General features: G+C 43.3%; 1 protein-coding gene across 1 annotated transcript in view; it reads left to right on the top strand.

Moving 5' to 3' along the window:
- Positions 1 to 6,936, top strand: part of LOC113018310 (alpha-2-macroglobulin-like) — a 53,458-nt gene extending 46,522 nt beyond the window's left edge. Inside the window, exons 15-16 of the mRNA XM_026161366.1 lie at positions 6,441 to 6,603; positions 6,674 to 6,936. Coding sequence (XP_026017151.1) covers positions 6,441 to 6,603; positions 6,674 to 6,936 — 426 coding nt within the window. The remainder of the gene's footprint in view (positions 1 to 6,440; positions 6,604 to 6,673) is intronic.
- Positions 6,937 to 19,477: the final 12,541 nt, after the last annotated feature.

Here is a 19,477-nt window from a genome sequence, read left to right as displayed (position 1 = left end):
CACCCCTTTTTCCCCCTCTCCTTGTGGATGCATCTGGCCTCTCCCATTGTGACATCCACACCTTATCATCCTCACTCTATCAATCTGACTTACACATACATGATTTAAAACAAAGTTTACATTTTAAAATCACTTCACTACATTTTCTTCTTTCCTTAGGGTGAAACCCTCCATGCATGGTCAGGAACTTTCTTGTCTTGATGTCAGTGACTTCTATCTCCTTCTTTTGCCAGCTTATTATTCCAGCAGGGTACCTGATGACAGGCAGGGCGTAGGTTTTTTGATAGGCCGGATCTTGTTCTTACCGTTCAGCTGACTCCTCAGGATTTGCATGACCCTCTGCAGGTACTTGGTGGTAGCAGCTTTCCCAGCAGCCTCTTTGTGGTTCTCATTTGCCTGTTGGATCTCCAAGTACTTGTAGCTGTCCTCTATGTCTGCAATGTTGCCTTAGTTAGATTCCCTCAGTTCTGCCTACCTTTACTCTCTTTGTTGTCATCCGACTACATTTCTCCAGTCCAAATGACATTCCAATGTCATTGCTGTATATCCTGGTGGTGTGGATCAGTGAATCGATGTCTCGTTCACTCTTGACATACAGCTTGGTGTCATCCATGTACAGGAGATGGCTGACAACTGCTTCATTCCGTAGTCAGTATCCATAGGGACAGAGGATCTCCTTGATAGATGGTGACTTGTGCTATGGGCTTGAAGTTGGCCTCTAGTGTTGTATGCCACATCCCCATTGAGTTCTTGAGGAAGGCTCTTAGAGTCCTGTTGAGCTTGTACAGGTCTAGGCATTCCAGGATCCAGCTGTGGCGCATCGAGTTATAGGCCTTCTTGTAATCAATCCAGGCAGTCTCGGCTGATTGTTACCAGTAGCTGGTGTTTTGCACCTCTAGTATTCTTGCCAATGAGTGGGGCACAGGAACATGTGCCTGTTCATCTTAGTCGCTATGATGCCTGACAGGAGCTTCCATGTGGTACTGAGGCAGGTTATTGGTCGGTAGTTGAATGGGACCGATGGGACCGATCCCTTCAAGATTGTCTGGCCTAGCTGGATGGGACAGATTCCTTCAGGACTGTCGGGCCTACAGTTAACCATTCTGGGTGTCTCTCGTCACCTAACCGCTTGTTCATTTGTGCTGCCAGACGCTCATGGAGTGCAGTCAGCTTCTTCTGCCAGTAGGTGGGAGCCATACTGGTGTATGGCAAGGTGCTGGCCAAGGCTGTTAGTCATTGCTTGGCAGTTTCCTTGGACAGCTTGCTATACTTCTTGGGCACTGTCTTTGTCACACTTTTCTGCAGCTCCGATAGTTAGCTATCCTCCCTCCTTGATCTTAGCCTCTAGTAATAATAATAATAATAAATTTTATTTATGAGCGCCTTTCAAGTCACCCAAGGACACTTTACAATAGGATAAAATGCTTGGTAAAACAATGGCAGAATAAGAACAATAAAATAAAAGCACAAGATAAAATTAACAAACAGTGGATTCACAGTGAATATGCAGATTTGAACTGATGAGTTTTGAGTTGGGATTTAAACTGGGGTAGAGAACCAATGTTTCTTATTTCTGGGGGCAGAGAGCTCCACAGCCTGGGAGCAGAGCAGTTGAAAGCTCTGCTTCCCATGGTGGTGAGGCGGAAGGAAGGTACAGCAAGCTGGATAGAAGAAGAAGAACGAAGTGCAGCAGCAGAGTTCTGAACCAGTTGAAGCTTATGGAGGGATTTTTGGGGGAGACCATGCAAAAGAGAACTGCAGTAGTCAATACGGGAGGTAACAAGACTGTGGACAAGAATGGACGTAGACTGGGTGGAAAGAGAAGGAAGCAATCTGTTAATGTTACGTAGATGGAAGTAGGCAGAACGGGTGAGATTATTGATGTGAGATTTATAGGAAAGTGAACTGTCTAGGATGACACCAAGGCTCTTAACCTGAGGAGAAGGGAAAACTGTGGAGTTATCGATGGTGAGTGAGAAATGGTTCACCTTCAAAAGGTTGGATTTGGTGCCAATAAGGAGGATCTCAGTTTTATCCTCATTGAGCTTTAGAAAATTAGAGGTAAACCAGGATTTTAACTCGGATAGACATTCTGTAAGGGAAGAAGGTGGGAGGGAGGAATCAGGTTTGCAAGAGAGATATAACTAGTCTCCTTCTTGTGGCTGTTCAACCTGTAGCCAAGCAGCTCTCTGATCACTGCTGCCGTAGTGTAGATCAGCTTGTTAGTCTCGAAAATCAAGGCTGTAGGTATCGCATTTACAACATCTAGCAGATCTTCACATCTTGGTAACCAGATACGGGGGATCTAGGTTTCAAGTTTTGCCATGATCCTATCTTTCAGGTCAGTTCCTCTCGCACTATAGCACTTGGGGCTTGGTACAAATCTCGAGTGGAGGTGATGACATCTCCCCCCTGACCCCCTCTTCCTCCCCTCCTGGCTCCCATGGCATTTGTTGTGGAAGTTTTCCATTTAAATAAAGCCTGCAGACGAGCGGTGAGCGGTAGCTAACAATCTTTAATCCAAACACACAAAGAACAGAAAACCAAGCTTGTGGAGAGCCTACATGACCGCGGGGCAGGTCAGCAGAGTCTCCCTGAGCCCAGCATGGCTCTCAGTTAAATACCTTCTCCAGGAACAAAAGGCAGTACACAGCTGTTTCACACTTTAAGGTTCACAAAGAGACAAAAGACTCTTCCTGTGGAGTTGTCTGCTTCCCCCAACTTCCTTACTACACCCCCACCATTTGTCTTACAGTATGGGTGTCAGACATGTTAAAATGCAGTGGCACCAAGGCATCATACAATAAAATAATGTGATTAATACATAAGTAAAAGAAATTCCTATACACATTTGTGTTGTACCTCGTCAATCTCTTGCTGTGAGAGCAATACCCTTCTTTCGAATGTTGGAACGCTGAGCTATTAGTTGTTTTGCCGTCAATGTGGATGCTGGGTATCGAAGAATCCATAGGTCCCTCATCCTCTTCATGTAACCCCTTCCGCCAGGGTTACTTGTACAGTAGCATTCCAACAACGCCCTCCAATGCCTTCTTGTTCCAGTAATTGATCTGGGCGACATCCGAGCCAGTATGCATATACATATATACATATATATATATATATTAGGGGTGCAACAATACACAAAATTCACGGTTCGGTTCGGTTCGATACTTTGGTGTCACGGTTCGATATTTTTTCGATACAAAAAAAATGTTCATGCCTTTTTAATTTGTCATTTATTAAATTTTCACGGCACATTCCGCACCACATTTCTGTGCGTTCATCATTTGTTTGAAGCCAGCTCGCCTCCTGCAACTACTTTTCCGAGAATACGTGCTTCTTTTGTGGTTCGGACTCCTTCTGACATTTCTTTGGAGGTGGAGGAACATCACAGTAATTGCTTAAAGGAGCTTGCTTCTTCGACATCTTTAAGAGTTCTAAACAAATGTCTGTCCTCCTCCTGAAAATCTTATGTATGCAAACACGCGTTGCAACTTCTTATCTTGTGCCCGTTTTTTATTTTGACAGCGAATGCGCACCTGCGGACCACTTATGTGCAGCCCCGGTTATTTCGCTTGTCATATTGCAGCCACAGAAATTCTTTTGTCCATGAAACCATAAAGCTGCACTTTCTTTTTGCCTTATAGTCTGATTTGTCATAACTTTTCCGTTTTGTGGTAAGCTTTTCTTTGGCTGTCACTTCTTCACCCTGACCTCTCTTATTTGGCTCAGCAGAACTAAAATATTGTGGCGAGCTCAGACAAGGAGGAGACGGAGGTGTCGTTTGGTCTTGCTTCCCGTGAGCTAGCCAGGGAGCACAGCCGTTTATTGACATCTGCAGAAGAACACTGCCACTAGCTAACTGCTCAGCGCGGCAACCGCACAGCAACAACAACAACAACACACAGGGCGCCCTCTGACCCCGGAAGGACACACCGTCGCAGCGAGAGGGCGTCACCCGTCACTATGGCAACATAAACAAAACAGAACCCCGAACAGCCCTGACCCGCTACATAGCCCCCACCTAAGGGGTCAGTCGTCCCCGACGACCCCATTACCCCACACAAAGTCCTGCAAATGTCCAGGTGCCTTCCTTTGGCGCACCGGCCAGTCACGACCGGCGGGGGAAAAGTCACTCGGGTCAGAACATGGGGTGCCACCATCATCCCACTTCTGACACCAATGTGGCGAGCTCAGACAAGGAGGAGACGGAGGTATCGTTTGGTCTTGCTTCCCGTGAGCTAGCCAGGGAGCACAGCCGTTTATTGACATCTGCAGAAGAACACTGCCGCTAGCTAACTGCTCAGCGCGGCAACAGCACAGCAACAACAACAACACACAGGGCGCCCTCTGACCCCGGAAGGACACACCGTCGCAGCGAGAGGGCGTCACCCGTCACTATGGCAACATAAACAAAACATAACTGTACAAACAGAACCCCGAACAGCCCTGACCCGCTACAATATATATCCTGCTGCTTTTTCACACGCACTCACATAACGCTCAGCGATTCTCTGCGCGATCAACCTCTCACATGTTTAAGCTTGCTGCGGGAGATTTCACTTGTCATGTTTGCATAGTAAGCTAACGATTGATAAGACAACGTCAGAGGAATTGGTGCGCAAATGATCATCACTCACCAATCAGTGCTGTCGCTCTCTATACACAGTTCACGCGATTGCAAAGTGAAAGCAAAAAACAAGCGCAAATTCAAACGCGATTTCAATATGTCACATATTGGCAGTGGCTCACCGATGCCAATGACATAATTACCCAGCTACATTTCCGAAAGAATGCAAAAGCATTGACATATATTTTTCCTTCCTACGATAGCCCGACGGGCAGGGCAGAGATAGATTTTGGTAGCCCGACTGGAAAAATCGCTAGCCCCGGGACGTCGGGCAGGCGATTTTGCGAGCCCTGTATCTGATTGAGGAATCACTCATCTTTGGAAAAGAGAGTTTATTACAGAGAAATGGCTCTTTCCAAAATAAAAGCTATACTATACGCTTCTTCTGGGCTATATTCTCAGCAGCATATTAAACATATCAGGTCCCCATAAAAAGAATCATGTGCTAACGGCTGTCTAAATGACTCGGGTAAAGTTTGTAGCATCCGTGCTTGTTGTTTTTGTCTGCTTCCACTTGTCTTTGCACTAGGATGATGTCGGTTTAAATGTGCAGTCATATTTGTTGTGTTCCCACTAGTGCTGTCAGCGTAAATCTCGTTGAAATGACGTTAACGCCACAACACGGCAAATCTCCGTTAACGAGCTACCGCGGATCGCCCGTGCATGGGGCTGGACGGCCAACACGTTAACGAGCTAACTGCGCTAACACACTAGCTCCCACCCATGTAATTGAGCATTGCGTGGCACATCCAACATACTGTTTTACTTTAGTCCATGACGCGCTTACCTTCAGGGTCATACGTCACATGAAAACCAAAATAGTTCCAAACGCCAGATCTGAATGAGGGTGGGGGAGGTTTAATTTGCCATGTTGCAAGGAGAGCTTAACTTCTGTCTCGCTAGCTTGCCCTGCGCTTGCGCTCAGTGAATCTGCTTCGACTACTCCGCCTAGGCTGCACTGTCGAGCGCAGATCCACTGAGCGCTCAACACAGACAGCATCATCAGAAGGAAAGTTGATAAAACAAATTAAAAATTTATTTTGTATTGTTCGATACATATGCGTACCGAACCGAAAGCACTGTATCGAACGGTTCAATATCGATACGAGTATCGTTGCACCCCTAATATATATATATATTAGGGGTGCAACAATACACAAAATTCACGGTTCGGTTCGGTTCAATACTTTGGTCTCACGGTTCGATATTTTTACGATACAAAAAAATGTCATGCCTTTTTAATTTGTCATTTATTAAAATTATAAATATATATTTTAACTCAGAAGTACAGTTTTTAAATTTAATGTTGCTGAAACAACAAAATAATTTAAAAAATCAATCTATCTGATTGAGAAATCACTCATGTTTGGAAAAGAGAGGCTGGCCTGTAGGTGACCTGTGGAAATCTCACAGTCTAAGAAGACTAACCTGACACTTTTCATATCCTCCCTGGTGAATTTAAAGTGTCGGTCCACTGAGTTAATGTGATCCGTGAATTGTGGAACGTCCTGAGAATTGATTTTCACCCAGGTGTCATCCACATACCTGAACTCTCACCAGCAAGGACTGATATCACCACCCAACCTGTACAGTGTTTTTTCAATATGTTCTTTATATTGTAAATACTACTAGAAGATTGCTCCAGTCTTTGCTTGATCTGTACTTTCCTCTAATTGCTGTGTTTTCTATTATCACGTTGATGTTTTGAGTGACTGAATCAGGAACTCTGCCTCCTATTCTTCTCACACTGGATTTAATGAAAGAAGATTTCTGTTTGTCCATTAAAGTTCTTTGTTGTGATCTTTTAAAGGATCCTGTGATGATCCAGAGCCTGGCTTGTCTCAAGGAGTCTCTCAGTGACCTGAGCAACACCTACACTACAGCTCTGCTGGCCTATGTGTTCACTCTGGCAGGAGACGTGGAGACCCGAGCTCACCTTCTGCAGCACTTAGACACAGTTGCAGTGAGGGAAGGTGAGTCATCCTTTAGCAGGACATCATTCAGGCTTCATTAGCATCACTGTGACTGTTATTGTGTTTGTAGGAGGTTTCCTCTACTGGTCTCAGACAGCAGCAGAAACATCAGCCTCCCTGTCAGTGGAGATCAGTTCTTATGTGCTGTTGGCCAAACTCAGTGCCTCCCCGACTGCTGAGGATCTAGGATATGCCTCTGGTATTATCAGGTGGCTGACTGGGCAGCAGAACTATTACGGAGGCTTCTCCTCCACTCAGGTACGACACCACCCGAACAGCATGAAGCTCATCTTTGAGTACAGTCTTAGACAAAACCAGGGAAAGAAGAAATAATACTGAAGCTTTCAGTTTTCTATCAGATATGTACAACAGATTTGTTTTAGCCAGGGAGAGAAGTTTTTATTCTTTAGTTAGAATATGACATTTAAGTTTTGTCTAAAAATTCATTGTTTTTACAGAATAGCAATGTTACCTCAGACTTCTGTACACCAACTACACGTAACAGCCTGTAAATAACAGATCACCTGCGAGTTTATACCTGTAATTTCTATACTTTGATAATTCTCAGTTAAAGATATTTTAACCTGTTTAACGTTTATTAGAGAGTGATATTATACCCCTCATGTCAAACTGACAGGTCATGAATTATTCATGAGCTCAGGAAGTAATTATTCATGAGCTCTGGAAGTAGGAAGTAATTAAGGAAGTAATAAAATTATGATATTCATAAAATTATGATATCATAATTTTATGATATCATAATTTTATGATATTCATAAAAATATGATATTCATAAAAATATGCTAGTTCATAGCTCATTGCTTTTTCCCCCTAAAAACAACTAATTAATTATTTTCAAAGTTTCTTATATATCAAATAACATTCTTTTATTTTTTTAAGCCATTAAAAAGTTTTTACTTTTTATGCTCAAAAAACGCCATCTGGTGGCGGGTCAGTGTGTGTGTGTGTGTGTGCGCGCGCCCGACACTGTGTGTGCGCGCGCGCCCGACACTGTCTCCGGACCGTGCTCTCTCGGGCTCCGTGCTTATGTGTTTTAAAAATCTGTTAAACCATATTAAAATTGTTTAGTTAAACTTGTGCTTTTGTAACGTTCAGTATGGCCGGAAATACAGGCTGCATGCCTTGGGGCAAAACTTTGTTTCGGTTTATATGCATTTGTAGATTTAGAATAAAACTCATACTCAGAAAAAAACTCTCGCGATCCCCGCAGCCCCCCTTAACCTAATCCTTAGAAACATAAGCAGGGAAAACTCCTTAAAAAACCCTCCGCGTTTTCTCCAAAACCCTAGAATAAGTTGTTAGGTACCCCCTCTATACCCAAAACCTTATATTCGATAACAGGGGAAAATCCTGAAAAAACCCTTAGTCTTTTTTCTCAAATTCAGCGCCCCGCGGCTCCCGCCCCCGTAATGCTCAGCCGAACAAAGTCAAAAACTCTTTTAAAAAATCCTCCGCGATTTCTCCAAAAACCCCTAGAATAACTTGTTAGCTACCCCTCTATTCCCAAAAGCGTTATAATCCAAAAGCAGGGGGCTCAACTCCTTAGTCTTTTTTCTTCAAAAACTTCCCTCTTACTAGCAACCTCTAAAATTCAACGCACACTCTAAGTTCTACCTCGCTCTTAATCGCCGACCCTTCCAGAGCAGAGCACAATTTTCTCCTGTTTGTTCGCTCCCCGCTCTGCTCCCGAATGCGCTGCTTACCTCGTTTGAAAATTTCCGCCAGAGACCAACTCCCCCTCACTTCGCCCCCCTGCCAATCACATAACAAATCGCACGGCTCCCTTCGCACCCCGGTTAGCCAATCGGCTCCAGGTCCGATTTACCTTCTCAGCCATAGGTTTATTCTCTTACTCCCATTCAGGATAAATAATCTAACATTTCAGCTTAAATTTAACTGTTTTTTTTTCTCTCTCAGAAAAAACAAGCAAGTTTTCTCTTTTTTTCGCAAAGAAACATGGCCGTGAGACCTACCAACCTAACTGTGCTCTCTCAAACGCCTGTACACTGCTACCGCTCCTCCGCCACGCCGTCAGAACTCAGACGACTACATCTCTGCAGAGTGCAGCCAACACCAGCGGTCAACCGTTTGGAGCAAAGATTCAGCCTCAACAATGGGGGGTTTTGGGGTTATGCCTTCAGCGTCCCAGAGAGTGAAATCTTTTTCTATCAGCTCAAAGCGGGTGAAAGTTTTGGTCCGCTAACACCGCGGATCGCTTTTACTTGCTCTGACTGGGCTGTTATTACACTCATTACCACCCCTGAAATAGAGAGAAGCATGCGGGAGACGAGCTCGCAGCAACCGCGAACCAGAGACCAGCAAACACAGACGCATCGGGTTTTCAAAGAGGAGTACTCGTTCCCCCCATTCACCCAAGAACACAAACGACTCCGGACTGAAAACACGGTGAGCAAAACCGTCACATACACCCAGTGGCAGACCAAGAGCACCCCATTTTGCAGATGGATATGTAGAGCTAGTCGACAAACATGCGATCGAGCCTGCACAGATGATTTTGTTTTGGACCTTACAAACACCCAGTCCGGGGTTTTCAGCACATTGCTTCGGATTCCGACTCAGGACTGGCTCAACATGATGGCCGAGAAGAATGCGACAATCTTAGACCTGTTCAAAATGAGTAAAAGTACAACTGAGCTGGTCATGGTTGGAAATAACCCGCTACGGTTCAACATACCCCCCACCCCCACTTCCGGCCCCCCCCTTACCCCGCCTTCTCCTACCCCTAGCCCTTAAAAACCGCAACCGCTCTCTCATCCGCTACTTAAAACAACCATGCCTCACCACAGCTTTGGACCCCTCAGCGCTCTATCTCCATCATCCCTCCGACCATCAACTGCTTCTACACCACCACCCAGCCCGCCAATGGATCTGGCTACCCCGCCACCCACTCCGCCAATCGACCTGGCTACACCGCCACCCACTCCGCCAATCGGTCTGGCTACTCCACCATCGAGTCCGTTGATGGAGAGCCCGCATCAGGCCTCAACATCTCCGGCCGCTATGGCCTCCACCCCCGCCCTCATCACCGCAAGGCTGGAACTCGCCCAAGCCATCCACAACTGCGGCTCTCGGGTGGCTATCACCGCAGCAGACCACCTCAAGCACCGCAATCTCCGGTGCATCGCTGTGGGCCTTGGGCGACCCTGTGTGCCGGGCTCTTTTCGGAGAGTCTGAAGACAATGACCCCCACCTCGGCGAATGCCGCGGACAGCCTTCGCCCGCGGACAACGATGAGGCCGCGACTCTACTCCCTACTGCTGTGTTTGAACTTATAAAATTGACTGTAAAGTACCTTGTTAACTCCTTGCTCCAGAAACACAGACAAGATGTCTGTCAGGGATGTGAGGTGTCACATCCCTCACAAAGACGACATTCATGTCTTTTCCCATTGGAAAAATATTACTTTTTCAAGTACTATGATGAACTCTGCACAAGATTATGGAATGGACATTTCACCAACACATTATTAGAAATTTTGCGGTTAGAGGGTTTTTCACCACCAGCGGCTCAAGTCAGAGGTGTGGCCCAGGCATATCTCTTTGAACTCCGAGATGCCCGTGATATAGAGACCGCACTGCTGGAAATTGAGTCAAGCGTTACAGAAGTTACCCGTACCATAATTGATAAAGTACTATATGACAAATACTCCCTTTGGCTCCCCTAGTAATCGTTTTTTCCTTCTCTCCCTCTATTACCATTTATTTTTTCTTAACATGTTTTATTTTTCTTGTTTTTAGTTTTTAATGTTTTTCTCTGTTAGTTTTTTTTCTTACTTTTCTTGTTTCATGTATATTGTTTGTTTCATTACATCAGATTAAATAGTTTGTTGAAAACCATTACATCAAATAAAACTTTTTTGGAAAAGCATTGCAACAATCAATCTTGTTATTTGTTTCGCACCCATTCAAATCTATTGCTTCCATGACATCAGATTAAATAGTTTGTGGAAAACCGTTACATCAAATAAAACTTTTTGGAAAAGCATTGCAAGAAATCAAACTCATTATTTTTATTCTACTAGAAAAGAAACAAGTATAATGTTATTAATTATATCAAATAAAAAATATATTTGCAAACTCGTTACATGACATAAAACTACCCGCTCATAATGAAATAAAACCATACTTAAACATAACTTCAAAGATCACACATGGCAGAGCAGAATCTATTGAAACGTGCATATTATGACCCATCTCATCCTGGTAGTTTTTGCGGTGTGGAAAAATTGATTAAAAGCATACAGGATGAAACTGGTACAAAGATTAACGCGCAAACAGCCCAAAAATTCCTCTCTGGACAAGACGCTTACACCTTACACCGAGCTGCACGCCTGCACTTTCCGAGAAACCGTGTGTTCGTCCCCAGACCTCTTAATCAATACCAAGCAGACCTTTGTGATATGAGAGCGTTATCCGAGCATAATGATGGCTATCAATATTTACTTACAGTTATAGATGTTTTCTCTAAAAAAGCTTATGCAAGAGTCTTGAAAAACAAAACAGGCGTTCAAGTCACTAAGGCATTTGAATCTGTTTTGAAACATAGCCAAATCCCACAAAAACTCCAAACAGATAGCGGTAAGGAATTTTTTAATTCCAGTTTTCAATCTTTAATGAAAAAGCATGGTATAAATCATTTTGCTACAGGGAGCGATCTAAAAGCCTCAGTCTGTGAAAGGTTTAATAGAACTCTTAAAAGTAAAATGTATAGATATTTCACTGCTGCAAATACACGTAGATATATCGATGTGTTACAAGATTTATTAGACAGCTATAACAGTAGTTATCATCGTTCCATAAAAATGGCCCCGAATCAAGTAAATTCAGACAACACAGCCTTAGTATTTCAAAACCTGTATGGCACCTCTTCTCGTTCTAGAAAAAACCCTATGAAATTTAAAAAGGGTGATCACGTTAGGCTCTCTAAAGTCAGAGGTGTGTTTGATAAGCGGTATGAGCAAACATTCACAAGCGAGGTGTTTACTATTGACCAATGCATACCTAGAGATCCTCCCGTTTATAAAATCAAAGATTATGACGGGGAAGAAATTATCGGTAGTTTTTATGAGCATGAGCTGCAGAAAATCACTCTTGTCAAGGATAAGCTCTATCACATAGAGAAAATTCTCTCAAAACGTAAACAGAGGGGACAGGTTTATTTCCTGGTCAAATGGAGGAGCTGGCCTGAGAAATTTAATAGCTGGGTTAAAGCCAGTGAGCTTAAAACCATCGCATGAGATCCGTTTCTCCACACAAGCACCTTGGTAACCTTGGTAACGGGTCAGCAATGACTGTCAGGTCGCAGGGTTTTTATGTCACGCTTCCATCAAACGCAAGTTTGAATGTTTTTAAAAATAACACAAGCAGCTGCTTCCGTGTGGATCTCGCACAGCATCTCAATCTCGATGGTGCATGGGAGGTGGCTCTCACTGAAATTTCATATCCCTATACATGGCTTAATCTCCCTAATGATAAGGCTTATTTTGAATGTAGGAGAAAGGGTGATGCTGAGCAGAGGCCTGATAACGTGGTTAAAACCAAAATACGCGCCGGGTTTTATGAGGACGCTGAAACTTTGAGAGCTGAGATTGAGGCCTGCCTCAGGCGTATCGGCTCTGATATTTATCTAAAATATCATCCCATTGTTAAAAAGTTTGAATTCACAGCTGGGGGAATATATCAACTAAGGTTTTTTCCGCCTCTCGCATATATGCTTGGTGTACCAGCAGGTGTCTGGCAACGATTCGAGCGCAAATTTGCCCCATATGCTGCAGATATAAAGGCTGGCTGTTATCATCTATTCTGTTATTCTGATATAGCTGCCTTACAGCTCGTGGGTGATAGCTACTCCCCGCTACTGCGTACTGTGAAAATAGAGGGCAATTACGGAGATATCGTGACCCTATCTTTTAATAAACCAGACTATATTTCAGTCGCACGAAGACAAATCGAAAATATCCATATTGAAATCAAAACCGATCAGAACGAGCCCGTAAACTTTACCTACGGTAAAACGATAGTAAAGCTACATTTCCGGCCTGTCAAGGATCTTGCATAACTCATATCAAAAAAAATGGATAATAATAGATTTATAGGGTATTATCAAACGCAGGCTGGTAACGGCCTGCCCGGCTTTTCAGGTGCGCCTGTAATTTACGGGCGCGGAATAGCGTCTATTTTCTCTAAATTGTTTAGATTTGTAACCCCGTTCATAAAGAGGGGTGTGAGCATCGCAAAGCCTCACCTCAAATCTGCGGTCAAAGGTTTTGCTTCTGATATTGTCACCTCATCACTCTCAAATTTAACTCGCTCGAACACACCAGAACAGCAAGAGGGTTCGGGGTTGACCCTAATTTCGCGCAGACCCTTGAAGCGGCCCCCTGGTCAGAGGTTGAGAGAGTTTAAAAAGCGCAGGAAAACGATGAAAAAGAGACAGAGTGGGAAAACCGTCAGACGGATAGGACGCAAGACTGATATATTCTAAAAACAACATCAACTAAGAAGCAAATAGCAATGTCTTTACTTCACGAGAGATCAAACGAATGCACCTTGAGTGAGTTAGATATTTTTACAGCCCCACTCACTCAGATGTCTATCGAGGACAAATGTTATTCAGAAATTCTACCTGTAACAGCACTCACAGATCGGGGGCCTCTGGAATTTTATGTCCCCGGAAATGGCTTGCATTACTTAGATCTGAATGATACACTGCTCAGTTTAAGACTGAAAATAACAAACCATGATGGTAGCGATATTGGAGCAGACGCTAATGTTGGAATTATAAATTACCCTTTAAACACCATCTTCAGTCAGTGTGACGTCACATTGGGCGACAGACTGATTTCACAAGCGAGTTCGACACATGCATATAGAGCCATAATTGAAACATATTTAAATTACTCAGAAGAAACTCTGAAAACTCAATTTAGTGCAGGTCTGTTTTACAAAGATACTGCTGGCTCACACGACTCCCATGTTGTCAATAACGGGCCTAATAGGGGCTTAGTCCGGAGGGCAGTTTACAGTGAACGCTCGCGAGAGTTCCACGTGATCGGTCCGCTACATTCAGACATATTTTTCTGCGAAAAACTCTTATTAAATAATGTGGATCTACGGATTAAACTCACAAGAGCCAACGATGCTTTCACCCTCATGGCGCCTGAAAATGCCAATTACCATCTCAATATTGTGGGGGCGTCATTGTTCGTAAGGAAAGTCATGGTGTCCCCCGCTGTGCGCGTAGGCCACGCGTCCGCCCTCATGCAAGTGAATGCATTCTACCCCATATCCCAGATTAATGTAAAAACATTTTCAATACCCGAGAATTCGCGGATATCACATCATGAGAATCTTTTTCTGGGCTCACTTCCCCGTTACCTAGTAATTGGCAGGGTTAACCATGAGGCTTTTACAGGTTGATATGATTTATGCCCTTTCAATTTCCAACACAATAATCTAGAGTTTTTGGCTCTGTGTCATGAGAGTAAGCAAATACCAGCCAAAGCGTTTCAACCCAATTTTGCTGAAAATCAGTCCGTAAGAGAGTTTTGCAGCCTTTACACTGCTACCGGGAGAAACCTGAAAGATCTGTCCTTGTGCATTGACAGACAGGAGTTTGAACAAGGGTATACATTGTTTGTTTTCAATATGAATCCTTCAGATGACAATCAGGCCTTGTCACCTGTGATAAATGGCAACTTGAGACTTGAAATGCGCTTCAGAGTGCCCCTGCCTCACACAACGACACTGATCGTTTATGCTTGTTATGATTCCATTCTCGAGATCAATTCCAAAAGACAAGTTTTGGTTGATTATTACTAAGGTTTCACTTTTTTTTATTGAATCATGAACAATCACGAATTGGAAAGTATTATGAGACTGTTAGTGGGCGATAGTTTTTTTGGAGTATATGCAGAAGATGAATTATTAACATTACTCAAACGCTCGTTTAAAAGGCCTACATATATGATCATAAATACAGATCCTAGGAACAAACCTGGAACTCACTGGCTGGCTATTTCTTTAGATCAAGACGGAGGTGCAAGTTTTTACGATTCATTTGGATTCCCACCAGATTATCCTTTTTACCCGAAAAGTATTGTAACATTTTTGAAAAAACATGCTAAACGAGTATCTTTTCATCAAAGACAGCTACAAGCCACAATCTCCACTGTATGTGGTCAACACTGCATATTTTTTCTGGCTAACAAATCGCGTGGAAAGAGTTATGAGGATGTACTTGCTTTATATAGCTCTGACCAAATCAAAAATGATAGCATGGTCTCGTGTTTTGTAAAACGATTTATCAGATGTGTATTAATATGTAAGGCTAGCAATTTTAATCAAACTTCGTGTTCTCTGAAAGCTTTTAATGATTGTCATTTGTGTTAAAAATATTTCAATAAAACTATCAAACGTTTTCTTTCGGAAAAAAGTGGTGTATTTGTGCTTTTTTGTTATATAAAAACATGAGAAACAATTAACTTTTAAAAACAATAAGGTTTTATTTTTTGGTTTTTGATTACATCAGAAATACACCCAAGACGGCGTGATGCTCTTGCTTTTCTTCTTCTTCTTCTTTTTCTTAACAATAACATCATCCTCAGATGATGTGTGGTATTCTCCTGTTTCTCCTTTTAACGCTGCTATTTCTCTTCTAGCTGATAAGTTTCCAATAGTTGATAGGGGTATTTTTACATCCGCCAACATTCTCGCGAGAGAGCTCCAGCCTATGGGTTTCACACTTGCACGGGGACTTGCTAAAAATTTCATCAGGTCCAGCATTTGACTACCTACTATGGGCTTTTCTCTGTGCATCAATTCACCCTCCTCACTCCAGCCGATGTGACCTTTTGATGCTAATATTCTACGCATTAGATATTCAGTGTTTCTCTTTGAACGTGGATTTATGTGGGTTAAAACATCGTGTAAAACCTTATTCACACTTCCCGTCTTTCCCCCCTCTGCGCTTTCTTCCACATGATATTCATCGGATCTCTCACTATCACCCCCTTTATGCTCTCTGGGCAGTCTCAGTGTTATATTTCTGCTTTCATCTGATTTCTGTCTCTCAAGCACCAGATACCTTTGTAAAAGCATATTATACTTTTTAATTTTCTCATCTGGTGCTAGACCTTGAGTCTCCAGTACTTGTCTCATTTCACTATCCAGATCATCCTCTGCCTTCTCTCTGATATTCACTCGAGAAGCATTTGCATGTGTTTCATTTAAGCGTTTGATCTGCTCAGGTGAGATCAGATACATTTTCTGCATCTTTATTTGCGAATGGCCCCGATTGCCAGGTCAGCAACAATGGGTAGAACCGTTGTGAGCAAAGGTAACAGAAAACCCCCCTTTTGAGTGATTAATTTTCTTTTCTTTCTAACACCCTCTCGTCTGCTGGCCATCTGTCTGATTTTCTCTCTATACCGTCTCAACTTCTTATGCTGACAATCTGTGACTGGAATATTTCCTTTTAAAAGATTCATACAAATCTCACAAACAGACTGAATAAAATCGGGCGAGCACTGTTGTAAAATAACCTTACGGATTTTAGGGGAACTTGTCGATAGTGTTTTCAGTAAAGCTAAGTTTCTTCTCAATCTTACAGACATTGTTTCTATTATTTTTTCCTGGGCAAGAAAACACACAGCTTTTCAGAGGGTAGTATCCCTGTTCTCAGTCTTAGTTGCTCTGGACAGGTGGGGGTTAAATCTATCAATAAATATCCATGTGGCTCTCTTGTAGCTTCTTCAAAACTTTCCAAAAAGTATTGCACACGTCCTGGGTATATTTGTCTAGCTAGTGTATTAACTTGTAATTTATCACGAGGGTTTTTAAACAACACCATATAAGTACTGTTCAGACTGATCGTCCTGCTGTGTTTACCTTGCAAAAACACGTTCTGGCTCAAAATCATCACACTCATATTTTTATGGTGTCTGTATTGAGTGAAAATCCGGACCACTTCCGGATGATTAGCTGCTTGAAAAATAACATCGTCCAGTACAATGAGATGACTTTGGTGTGAGGGAAACAAGGTCTCATCTTGAAATGATTCAGGAATGCCCTCGATGAATTTAATGTTTTTATTTTTCTCTTGAAGCTCAGAATACAGAGGTTGAAAGGATGTATAAACCCACACAACATTGTCAATAAGCTTGTTCAAAACATGTACACAGTTTTCCAATACAGATTTCACAAAAAAGGTCTTTCCAGAGCCACTTGGCCCGACAACCATACAGGAAAATGGCACATGAAGTCTGGGGTCAAACACACGGTTTCTCGGAAAGCGCAGGCGTGCAGCTCGGTGTAAGGTGTAAGCGTCTTGTCCAGAGAGGAATTTCTGTGCTGTTTGCGCGTTAATCTTTGTACCAGTTTCATCCTGTATGCTTTTAATCAATTTTTCCACACCGCAAAAGCTACCAGGGTGAGCTGGGTCATAATATGCACGTTTCAATAGATTCTGCTCTGCCATGTGTGATCTTTCAAGTTATGTTTAACTATGGTTTTATTTCATTATGAGCGGCTAGTTTTATGTCATGTAACGAGTTTGCAAATATATTTTTTATTTGATATAATTAATAACATTATAGTTTGTTTCTTTTCTAGTGAAAAAATAATTAGTTTGATTTACTACAACGCTTTTCCAAAAAAGTTTTATTTGATGTAACGGTTTTCCACAAACTATTTAATCTGATGTCATGGAAGCAATAGATTTGAATGGGTGCGAAACAAATAACAAGATTGATTGTTGCAATGCTTTTCCAAAAAAGTTTTATTTCAGGTAATGGTTTTCAACAAACTATTTAATCTGATGTAATGAACAAAACAATAAACATGAACAAGAAAAGTTCTAAAAACTAACAGAGAAAAACATTTAAAAGTAAAAATAAGAAAAATAAAAAACATGTTAAGAAAAATAAATGGTAAAAGGGAGAGAAGAAAAAACGATTACTAGGGGAGCCAAAGGGAGTATTTGTCATATAGTACTTTATCAATTGTGGTCCGGGTAACTTCTGTAACGCTTGACTCAATTTCTAACAGTGCGGTCTCTATATCACTGGCCTCTCGGAGTTCAAAGAGATATGCTTGGGCCACACCTCTGACTTGAGCCGCTGGTGGTGAAAAACCCTCTAACCGCAAAATTTGTAATAATGTGTTGGTGAAATGTCCATTCCATAATCTTCTGCTGAGTTCATCATAGTACTTGAAAAAGTAATATTTTTCCAGTGGGAAAAGACATGAATGTCGTCTTTGTGAGGGATGTGACACCTCACATCCTTGACAGACATCTTGTCTGTGTTTCTGGAGCAAGGAGTTAACGAGGTATTTTACAGTCAATTTTATAAGTTCAAAAACAGCAGTAGGGAGTAGAGTCGCGGCCTCATCGATGTCCGCGGGCGAAGGCTCGTTGTCTTCAGACTCTCGGAAAAGAGCCCGGCACACAGGGTCGCCCAAGGCCCACAGCGATGCACCGGAGATTGCGGTGCTTGAGGGGCTCTGCTCCGGTGATTGCCACCCGAGAGCCGCTAGTTGTGGATGGCTGGGCGAGTTCCAGCCTTGCGGTGATGAGGGCGGGGGTGGAGGCATAGCGGCCGGAGACGCTGAGGCCTGATGCGGGCTCTCGAACAACGGACTGGATGGCGGAGTAGCCAGATCGATTGGCGGAGTGGGTGGCGGTGTAGCCAGGTCGATTGGCGGGCTGGGTGGCGGTGTAGCGAGATCCATTGGCGGGCTGGGTGGTGGTGTAGAAGCAGCTGATGGTCGGAGGGATGATGGAGATAGAGAGCCGAGGGGTCCAAAGCTGTGGTTAGTCATGGTTGTTTTAAGTAGCGGATGAGAGAGCGATTGCGGTTTTTAAGGGCTAGGGGTAGGAGAAGGCGGGGTAAGGGGGGGGCCGGAAGTGGGGGTGGGGGTATGTTGACCGTGGCGGGTTATTTCCAACCATCACCAACTCAGTTGTACTTTTACTCATTTTGAACAGGTTTAATATTGTCGCATTGTTCTCAGCCATCATGTTGAGCCAGTGCTGAGTCGGAATCCGAAGCAATGTGCTGAAAACCCCGGACTGGGAGTTTGTAAGGTCGATCACAAAATCATCTGTGCAAGCTTGCTCGCATGTTTGTCGACTAACTCTACATACCCATCTGCAAAATGGAGTGCTCTTGGTCTCCCACTGGGTGTATGTGACGGTTTTGGTCACCGTGTTTTCATTCCGGAGTCGTTTGTGTTCTTGGGTGAATGGAGGGAATGAGTCTTCCTGTTTGAAAACCCGATGCGTCTGTGTTTGCTGGTCTCTGGTTCGCGGTTGCTGAGAGCTGGTTTCCCGCAGGCTTCTCTCTATTTCAGGGGTGGTAATGAGTGTAATAACCGCCCAGTCAGAGCTAGTAAAAGCGATTCGCGGTGTTAACGGTCCAAAACTTTCACCGGCTTTGAGCTGATAGAAAAAGATTTCACTCTGTGGTAGGCTGAAGGCATAACCCCAAAACCTGCCATTGTTGAGGCTGAATCTTTGCTCCAAACGGTTGGCCGCTGCTGTTGGCTGCACTCTGCAGAGATGTAGTCTTCTGAGTTCAGACGCCGTGGCGGAAGCTCTGTAGCAGTTTACAGGAGTTTGAGAAAGCACCGTTAGGTCGGTAGGTCTCACGGCCATGCTTCTTTGAGAAAAAAGAGAAAGCTTGCTTGTTTATTCTGAGAGAGAAAAAAACAGTTAAATTTAAGCTGAAATGTTAGATTATTTATCCTGAATGCCAGTAAGTGAATTAACCTATGGCTGAGAAGGTAAATCGAGCCTGGAGCGGATTGGCTAACCGGGGTTGTTTGAAGGAGAT

The sequence above is a fragment of the Astatotilapia calliptera genome, unplaced genomic scaffold, assembly GCF_900246225.1.
Source record: "Astatotilapia calliptera unplaced genomic scaffold, fAstCal1.2 U_scaffold_6, whole genome shotgun sequence".
In the NCBI taxonomy this organism is placed as follows: Eukaryota; Metazoa; Chordata; class Actinopteri; order Cichliformes; family Cichlidae; genus Astatotilapia; species Astatotilapia calliptera.
This window is presented reverse-complemented; position numbering and strand designations above follow the sequence as displayed.